Raw genomic sequence first — 9,547 nt, 5'->3', positions numbered from 1 at the left:
TCAATGTGAAACTTTTATTTATTCCTGTCTTTAGGTACAAATCACAAAGAAAATGTTTACATAAGTTCACCCAAGCTTTATGGTTTTTCATCTTGAATATCCTTCTCCCTTTTCCTCTTCATTCTTTCTTCTCTTTTTTCTTATATGTCCTACTTACCCCACCTCATTTTCAATTATATTCCTGGTCTATCTTAAATAGAGACAATAGAAAAAAAAATCTTGGTAAAATAATGAAATCTCAAAAAAATAAATAAACATGTCAAGTACTTCTGAGGCCAGAATGAAGAAAAGAGGCTACATTATCTCACTTAGGAGCATGACAATCTTAAGAGAGGATGGTAACAGATAATTGACCTGCACAAAGAACTGACCCTTCTTTTCCCTGAGCTGCTGAGGGGGCAGAAATGGAAATACCAGACAGAAAAGATTTAGGGGCGCTATGGAGGGAATATACAATTGTTAAATGAAAGCCATCATCTTCAGAAAGGCTCGAGAGAAGAGGGTAGGTGGCAAGAGCAGCAGAATTCTCTGTAGAACCTCTGATACTGACTTCTTTCCTACTGAGAAACAGGGCACAGCATGTTCCACTCGTGTCTTTCTTTCTGTCTGAAATGCATCCCCCCTGCTCTATCTAACTGGTGACTTTCTGGGCAGCCTTCAAGATCCAGTTCCAAGCACACCTTTCTTAACATAAGTCTTCCAGGGCAGAGTTCACTATTCCATCCTCTGGGCTCTCAAGACGACTTTGTCCATACCTACAAGTCCACTGTAAAACTTGAATTTGTTTCCCAGTCTGTCTGCTCATCAGGACCTTTGCATGCTTGCTACCACCTGAGTGCCTGGCACATGGTAGGTAATTAATAACTGTACGAAGGAGAAAGGAGAAGAGAAAGAAAAGAACGGGGATGGGGAAACAAAATGGAGGAAGGCAGAAAGAGGAAGCATCTGACAATCTTCCCTGGCCAAGAAAAAGTAAAATTTATTTTTAAAAAACTCTGAGGGAAATGGACTGAAAGGGAGAAATGACTTGTCTGGGTCTTCTCTGCCTCTCTGTCACTTCCTCTCATGACTTGGGGCCTCAAGCCACAACCATCCCGTTTTCATTCCTGATCACTCAGTTTGCCCAAAGGGAAGGAAAGAAGCCAGATAGCTTTCTGACTTCTGCTCCATCCCCTCAAACTTCGTTTCATCTTTTGTCCACTGTGGGCCCCTCCCTCGTTGGCCTCTGCTCTCCTCACCTTCCCCCACACATCACTGCTGCCTCATTGCCCTAGCAGGCCCTCAGGACCCCCATGTTGTCCACAACTGGGTGGAAACCAAGACTTTCTCAGGGGCAGCCTGAGGTGTTTGGGCTGGGGAAATGCTAGGCGGGGCCTACAAAGTTACCTGAGAGAGAATATTGTTGAAAGGATTTAGATATCCCAGGATTTGGGGAGTAGAAAGGAGCAGGTACTGGGAAGGAGAAGGGCTGAGCAAGTTACAGTCCTTCCTCCCATACTCCTCAGACTCTTTCATGGATGGTATTTCCACATTTTTTCTTTGATCCATGGGTCAGAATCACTTTTCCAATTGTCCTCTCATGGCCTCTATGCTTTGGCTTGTGGAGTTTCATGATTCTTCTAAACCAGATGAGCTTTCCCTGTCAACAGTCCTCAAGCTGTGGAGTTGCTCCTGGGTGTCCTCTCCTTACCCAGGTATCCAGTGCCTCCCTTTCCCCAAGAGTTCTGGAACCACCATTTCCTCAATGGAGATCATATATACAAAAGCAGTTATAAGCTGTAAAGCACTGTTAGAGAATAAAATACTATCAAGAATGAAGCCTTTTCTCCCTCCTCTTATAATCTCTCTTCTCTCTTTTATATTTCTTATCCCTTCCTCCTCACCATACATTGCTGCTCCTCCTTCACCTAGCAGGTTTGGTTTGGTGCAGGGTGGTACCCAAAGCTACACATTGCACAGTGGGAAGTGTCAGCAGGCAGGCAGGCATCTCAGCCCGAGGCCTTGGCAGAGTCCCCAGACAAAGCCATCGGCCCAGGCCAGGACAATAGGCATGGACAAGGTGGGAGAGGGCATAAGTCTGGTGACTGTAACCCCCCAGCACCAGGAACTCCCCCTGCAGCACAGCACCTGCAGCTCCCACATGAGGGGAGGGCAGGGGTGCCAGCTGAGTCCAGCTATCAGTCTTTGGTTCATAGGTCTCAAAGCTCAGCAGGTCCCCAGTCTCACCTAGCCCACCTGCCACATACAATTGCCCACCCAGAGCAGCCATGACATGGGCAGCCCGAGGGACCCCCATAGGGCTCAGAAGTGTCCCTGGCTTCTCAAGTTTAGGGTCATAGTGTAGCAATGAGGCCAGGTATTGGCCAGTTCCACTACAGCCTCCACTCATATACAACCGGCCCTCCAAAACGGCAGCTGCGTGGGCAAAGCACGGTGCTGGAAGTGCAGGTGCTGGCCTAAAGGAGAACAGGACACAAGATCAGGCACTGGCATCTTCAACTCTCCTTTTTTTTTTTTTGAGAAAAGGCAGGCCGGAGTGTAGTGGCATCAATGTAGCTCACTGCTACAACCTCAAACTTCCAGGTTCAAGTTATCCTCCTTCCTCAGCTGTCCCAGTAACTAGGACTATAAGAATGTACCATCACACCAGCTAAATTTTTAACTTTTTGTAGAAATGAGGTGTCACTATGTTGTTTAGTTTGGTCTCAGCCTCCTGGCCTCAACTGCCTGCCTCAGCCTCCCAAAATGCTAGGATTACAGGTGTGAGCCACTGCACTGGTCTCACCTCTCCTTCTATTCCAAGTGTCTTAGTCTCTCCCTGATGCCCCTTTGCCTGCTCACCTCCAGACATTGAGCTCAGGGTTATAGGTCTCCACAGAGTTGAGGGCAACACCATTGTCTCTTCCACCCAGGGCATAAAGTTGTCCATCTAGCACTACCAGGGGGAACAAGCTCCGAGCCTGGTGCAAAGGTGCCATCTCTTCCCAGTCCTCTTGACTTGGATCCCACCTGGACCCAGTGGGTAAAAAGAGGGAAGAGTGACTCTGAGAATCTGTGGGACAACATTCAGCAATTTCTCCCACCTGCCCACCTTGGGGCCTGCCACACCCTGTCCACTCTTAGAGGCTCATACCTGAGAGTTGAGGCCAGGGTGTTAGAGTTGCTGTAGAAATCCTGTCCCCCACACACATAGAGTTCACTTCCTGCCACACTTGCAGCCCCATGCCGGAAGCGCCCTGGGGCAGGCAGGGCAGGCAACCGCCCCCATTCCACAGTTCGTACCAGTCCCATGCCACAGCGGAAGGCCCGAGCCCACCACACTCCTCGGGATGGTTGTCTCAGGGCCATGTCTGATCTTATCCCATCCCCACCAATCACCACCAGTGCCTGGTCAGGCTCCCTCCGCCTCTCTGGGCCTGGAACATCAGCCTTTACCATCAGCTGGTGCAGCAGGTCTGGAGACAGAGATGGGGGAAGCCCAGCTGCCCGCACCCTCCGCAGCTCCCTGGTGGACATTCGGCCAAAGCGGACACATTGCAGCAGGGCCTTGGCATCTGACTCCTGGGTCTCAGGGTTAGCATCTAGCCAACTCCGTGCAGCCACAAAGGCCTCAAACTCCTCCTGCACGTAGAGCTCATCACTATCCAGCAATTCAGCCAGGCAGGCAACTGGTAAAAAAGGGAAAGTGGGGCACAAAGCCACAGCGGGCAGGTGGGTAAGGAGATAGTGACGTGCTTTGTTCCAGAGCCGCTCCAACCCTGGGACTTCAGCCATGGGAAATAGGGCCAGGCAACGGGCAGGATTGAGGCCCCTTGCCAAGGCTTTCTGACACAAATCCAGGCAGGAAGAGCTCTGGTACTGCAGGGCAGCCTGGGCAGCTCTCAGTAGTCCTGGCCACCTTGCCCGCACAACCCCAGAGTAGGCAAAAGAGACGAGGAGTCGCAGGTCCTGGGTAGACATGGTATGCAGAGACACCTCTGTGCCCTGGGATTCTCTCATCCCACTTAGAAGCATGGCCCCAAAGAACTCACTGCCACAGGCCAGGGCTGCTCGATGCACTGCAGAAAGAGGGAAAAAGCAAAAGAGGATTCAAAGTGTTGCATGACTGCTAGGCACTATCCCAACTTGGTAATACCAACTATGGCCCTCCAAACTACCCAAAGATACAGGTCAAACTGTGGTACGCAATGGAGTACCATGGGGTACTTGTTCAAATGCAGGTTTCAGAGACCCACCCCAAAGATTCTGATTCAGTAGCTCTCAACAGAGACCCTATGAATTTTCAAGCACCTGTGTGGTCCTCATGTTAGTGACCTAACTAACACTTTGACACTTTGATAAACAATTCTTTTTTTTTTTTTTTCTGAGACAGAGTCTCACAGCAACCTCAAACTCCTCGGCTTAAGCAATTCTCTTGCCTCAGCCTCCCAAGTAGCTGCGACTACAGGTGCTCGCCACAATGCCCAGCTATTTTTTGGCTGGAATTATTACTGTTGTTTAGCAAGTCCAGGTTGGGCTCAAACCCTCTAGTCTTGGTGTATGTGGCTGGCGCCCTACTCACTGAGCTTCAGGTGCTGAGGCTTGGCCAGGTCATTTAGAAAAAGAATATTATCTATCAAGTAAAGAAGATAGCATTTGCTAAGAGGGTCACAAAATAAACTGAAAAAAACAGTGGGCAACTGATATAGGTCTGTCTATATTGTACACAGAATAATGTTCTTTCTTTTTTTTTTTTTGAGACAAGGTATCATTTTGTCACCCTTGGTAGAGGGCCATGGCCTCACAGCTCACAGCAACCTCCAGCTCTTGGGCTTAGGTGATTCTCTTGCATCAGCCTCCCGAATAGCTGGGACTACAGGCGCCCGCCACAATGCCCGGGTATTTTTTTGTTGCAGTTTGGTGGGGCTGGCTTTGAACCTGCCACCCTTGTTATATGGGGCCAGCGCCCTACTCACTAAGCCACAGGCGCCACCCATCTTGCCTAAGTTTTACCAGGAAACCAGTCACAGTCTCTCATGCCTGTAATCCCAGCACTTTGGAATGTTGAGGTGAGAAGATTGCTACAAAAAAATAAGAAAAATTAGCAGAGCATAGCACGCTTCTATAATCCAAGCTACTTGGGAGGCTGATGTGGGAGGATTTCTTGAGCCTGGGAGTTAAGGCTGCAGTGAGCTATGATCAGGCCACTATACTCCAGCCTGGGTGACAGAAAGAAACCCTGTCTCAAAAAAAAAAAAAAAAACAAGGAAGAAAGAAAGAAAAGAAGGAAGAAAGGATAGGAGGGAAGGAAGGAAGGAAGGAAGGCAAACAGGCAGGCAGGCAGACCTGGGGATGGAGTGGGGTGGAGTGAATGCTGCTAGAAGTGTTTTCAGGTCACAAAAGGGACCAAGCTCCAAGGGAAGTTTATGAACTCCATGCTGCTTTGACCAATTACGTTACATTTCCCTCTTTTTTTTTTTTTTTTTTTGTAGAGACAGAGTCTCACTTTATGGCCCTCGGTAGAGTGTCGTGGCCTCACACAGCTCACAGCAACCTCCAACTCCTGGGCTTAAGCGGTTCTCTTGCCTCAGCCTCCCGAGTAGCAGGGACTACAGGTGCCGGCCACAACGCCCAGCTATTTTTTGGTTGCAGTTCAGCCGGGGCCGGGTTCGAACCCGCCACCCTCGGCATATGGGGGGCCGGGTTCGAACCCGCCACCCTCGGCATATGGGGCTGGCGCCTTACTGACTGAGCCACAGGCGCCGCCCACATTTCCCTCTCTTAAGGGGCAAGTGATGTTGATATGGTTTTATAATGTCCTATGCAGTAGGTAGTGGCATGATACTTCTCAAGTAGTAAATACCAGTGACATCTTTTCAAATATGTATTGTCTGAGAAAATCTACATTCCTGGAAACAAGCTAACCCATCTTAGTTTCCATATCATCAATCAACCTATAGCTCAGAGTCAACGGTGAAAGGGCTTATAACCACTTGTATTCATCTCTTACTCATCACTATCCCCTAGGATTTTAGGGTTTCCAAACATTAAGTTGGATTTTTTTTTTTTTTTTGAGACAGAATCTCACTTTGCCACCCTTGGTAGAGTGCTGTGGCATCATATCTCACAGCAATCTCAAACTCTGACACTCAAGCAATTCTCTTGCCTCAGCCGCCCAAATAGCTGGGACTATAGGTGCCTGCCACAATGCCTGGTTATTTATTTTGTTTTATTTTATTTTATCTTTTTCTAGAGACAGAGTCTCACTTTGTCACCCTTGGTAGAGTGCCGTGGTGTCACAGCTCATAGCAACCTCCACCTTTTGGGCTTAGGCAGTTCTCTTGCCTCAGCCTCCCGCCACAATGTCTGGCTATTTTTTGTTGCAGTTTGGCCAGGGCTGGGTTTGAACCCACCACCCCTGTATAAGGGGCCGGCACCCTACTCACTAAGCCACAGGTACTGCCCAACACCCAGTTATTTTTTAGAGATGGGGGTCTCGATCTTGCTCAGGCTGGTCTTGAACCCATGAGCTCAGGTAATCCACCCACCTTGGCCTCCCAGAGTGCTAGGATTATAGTAGTGAGCCACTACACTTGGCCTAAGTTGGAATTTTTTTTGGGGGGTGGGGTAGGTTGGAATGTTTTTAAGGAAATAAAATCAGTGACATAAATGTTTAAATTTCAAACCCTAGTGAGAATTTTTTTTTTTTGAAACAGAGTCTCATTCTGCCACATTGGATAGAGTGTCATGGCATCATAGTTGACCACAACTTCAAACTCTTGGGCTCAAATGATCCTCTTGCCTCAGCCTCCCAAGTACCTGGGACTATAGGCACCCACAATTCCCGGCTAATTTTTATAGTTTTCAGTAGAGAGAGAGTCTCGCTCTTGCTCAGGCTAGTCTCGAACTCCTGAACTCCAGCAATCCACCTGCCTCTGCCTCTGAGAGTGTTAGGATTACAGGCATGAGTCACTGTTCCTGACACCCAGTGCAAATTTTGTTAAGTATGAAAATTTAAATCTACCCTTCAAAGCTGAGGCAGGTAGATTGCCAGAGCTCACGAATTTGAGACCAGCCCTACCTCTAAAAATAGCTGGGCATTGTGGTGGGTGCCTGTAGTCTTAGCTATCTGGGAGGCTGAGACAAGAGAATCGCTTGAGCTCAAGAGTTTGAGGTTACTGTGAGCTGTGATGTCACAGCACTCTACCGAGGGCAACAAAGTGAGACTCTGTCTCAAAAGGAAAAAGTTAAATAAATAAATAAATCCACCCTTCAAGGCTGGGCACAGTAGCTCATGCCTGTAATCCTGCACTGTGGGAGGCTGAGGCAGATGGATTGGTTAAGCTCAGGAGTTCCAGACAAGCCTGACCAAGAGCAAGATCCCATCTCCACTAAAAATAGGAAACTACTAGCCAGTTGTTGTGTCTGGTACCTGTAGTCCCAGCTACTTAGGAGGTTGAGCCCAGGAATTTGAGGTTGCTGTGACCTATGATGACGCTATGGCACTCAACCCAGGGCACAGAGTGAGACCCCGTCTCAATAAAATAAAACAAAATAAAAGTACCCTTTATCTGGTACTTTCTGAACTGAAAATAAAGACTTCTGGAGTCGTTTTTTCTTCTAGGAGTCCCAGTTGCACTTTGGTTCCCAGTCATTCCTCTAATGGGCAGTAGCTATATGATTTTGGATGTGTCTTGGTCCTGATTTCTTCATCAGTAATGTGTAAGAACTGAACTACATAATCTCTAAACTAATCCCTTGTAACTTTAAACTTTTATGTGTCCACATTCCCAGTCCATTTTCAAGGTCCTAGGGTGTTGTAATACAATGGAATAGAAAGCAGACTGGACCACTGACTATGGGCTTCTATCTTGGTTCTCACTAGACATCTCATAGCTTAATGTTCCTTATTTACACTTAGAGATGATGATATCGACTTCACTAGCTTTCCATGAGAATTAAGAGACCTTATGTGTAAAAATCCCTGGCACCCAGTAGCTCGCTAAATGTTAATAGAATCTGAATAATACTCAATTTATTCAACCCTACTTAGCTTTACCCATGATGAGCAGAGTTAGGTTCCAAGTGCCAAGGCCAGGTAGCCTTAAGATTCTGGCAAAAGAGTACCAGATCTTGGTCATTAACCGAAGGACCCATAAATCTGCCACAGTGTCAAGCATGCTTAGGTAAAAGGACACACAGTTTTCCACCATGTTCCTCCAGCTTTCGCTGTCTCCTGAATAGGATCCCCAGAACGGCCTTTGGTTAATCCTTGTTTCAGTCAATCATATTCTGCCTGTTCTACTGCCATTTAGTTCTAGCCAGCTGGCTAGAAATTCCTTGTTTGTGGACACAGGAAAAGCCAGAGCATGGAGGGTCAGTTTAAATCTGTCAAAGAGCCTACCAAAACAACTCAACTGCGCATGCCCAGCTTTCAGCAATGCAGAAGAGGCACCAAAGGCCACGCCAGGGAAATTCTGACTGCAGCTGGGATCAAAACCACTACAGTGGGGATCAAAAACCACCTGCTGCTTGTACGCATCATTCCGGTAGCATATGCACCTGCGTCCCACAGGCCCTCACCCCGCAACTGGCAGCTGCCTGCTTCCAGCTTCAGATCACAGCCGACGCCTTCCCGGTACAAGAACTCAATGCCCCGCAGGTTCTCCCGCAGCTCCTCTGCCTGGCTGGGCTTCTTTTCATCTTCCCCAGCGTTTTCAGCTTCCGCGCGTCTCCGCAGGGCAGCGGCTTTCATCCGGGGCGCTCCTAGTACCTCGGATGCAGCCAGCACATCGCCCAGCGGGGCGGGGCCCAGCACCCCCTCGTAGGCAAAGGTCAGCATGGCCTCCCAGCCCCGCGGGGCCACATCGAGGCTGAAAGGGATCCGCGACCCTCCGCGGCCCAGCAGCCTTTCCCGGAAGAGGCTGCTGACCGCCGCCAGGATCACGCGATGCACCCCATATACCTGCCCGGCGACTGACACCTCTTCGTCTAGCAGCAACTTCTGCTCCCGCAGCCGCTGTGCCTCGGCGAAAAACTGGCTCGTATGCTCCTCACTGCGCAGTGCCTCCACCGCGTCTTCATCGTCCTCATCCTCTTCTTCCTCTAAGGACGAGGCTGGAGATGGAAGGTTCCCTGGCATCAAGGGCCTGGGGCCAGGCTCTTCGAGAGGAAAGGAGGGCAAACCGGGATCCTCATCGGGGGAGGGAGGCCAGCAGGGGGTTCTCGGAGCGGGCAAAGGGAGTCCAAGGCAGTCCTTCTGGACCTGAAGAGAGACACTCTCCAGGCCGGAGGAAAACTGTGCAGTGTCCGAGACGCTCATAGCCCGGGTTTGCTGGATAGCTGCAGGTGAGCAGAGGCAAGAGCTGGACCCAGAGAGGCCAGAGGAACCATGTCTCCAGCCCATGTAATATCAAACCTTCCCGTGCTCCAGCTCCTTCCCCAACCCCTTGGCTATGTCCTGCAACTATGGGGTTCATGAAGAGCAGCAAAGCATGCAAGGAGCATGTATAAAGATCCAGTAACCCAGCCATACTCCTCCCGTCTTGCCCCCATGCTTTTTAGTCAC

The 9,547-nt window shown here is 49.1% G+C and overlaps 1 protein-coding gene across 5 annotated transcripts in view; it reads right to left on the bottom strand.

Annotated features, from left to right (window-relative positions):
• KLHL33 (kelch like family member 33) overlaps positions 1–9,547 on the bottom strand; it is a 13,349-nt gene continuing 3,802 nt past the window's right edge. For 2 of the 5 annotated variants that reach the window (XM_053596164.1, XM_053596163.1), the window contains exons 2-5: positions 8,542–9,321; positions 3,134–4,058; positions 2,842–3,009; positions 1–2,456 (exon numbers count right to left, since the gene is read on the bottom strand). In XM_053596164.1, the coding sequence (XP_053452139.1) occupies positions 1,904–2,456; positions 2,842–3,009; positions 3,134–4,058; positions 8,542–9,301 (2,406 nt within the window). In that variant the 5' untranslated portion in view covers positions 9,302–9,321 and the 3' untranslated portion in view covers positions 1–1,903. Of the gene's footprint in view, positions 2,457–2,841; positions 3,010–3,133; positions 4,059–8,541; positions 9,533–9,547 lie in introns of those variants that run through there. The other 3 variants (XM_053596165.1, XM_053596161.1, XM_053596162.1) reach the window with 3 other exon arrangements.

This window comes from Nycticebus coucang, chromosome 6 (genome assembly GCF_027406575.1).
Source record: "Nycticebus coucang isolate mNycCou1 chromosome 6, mNycCou1.pri, whole genome shotgun sequence".
NCBI lineage: Eukaryota > Metazoa > Chordata > Mammalia > Primates > Lorisidae > Nycticebus > Nycticebus coucang.
Note: the sequence above shows the minus strand (reverse complement) of the source record. Positions and strands in the feature narration are given on the sequence as shown.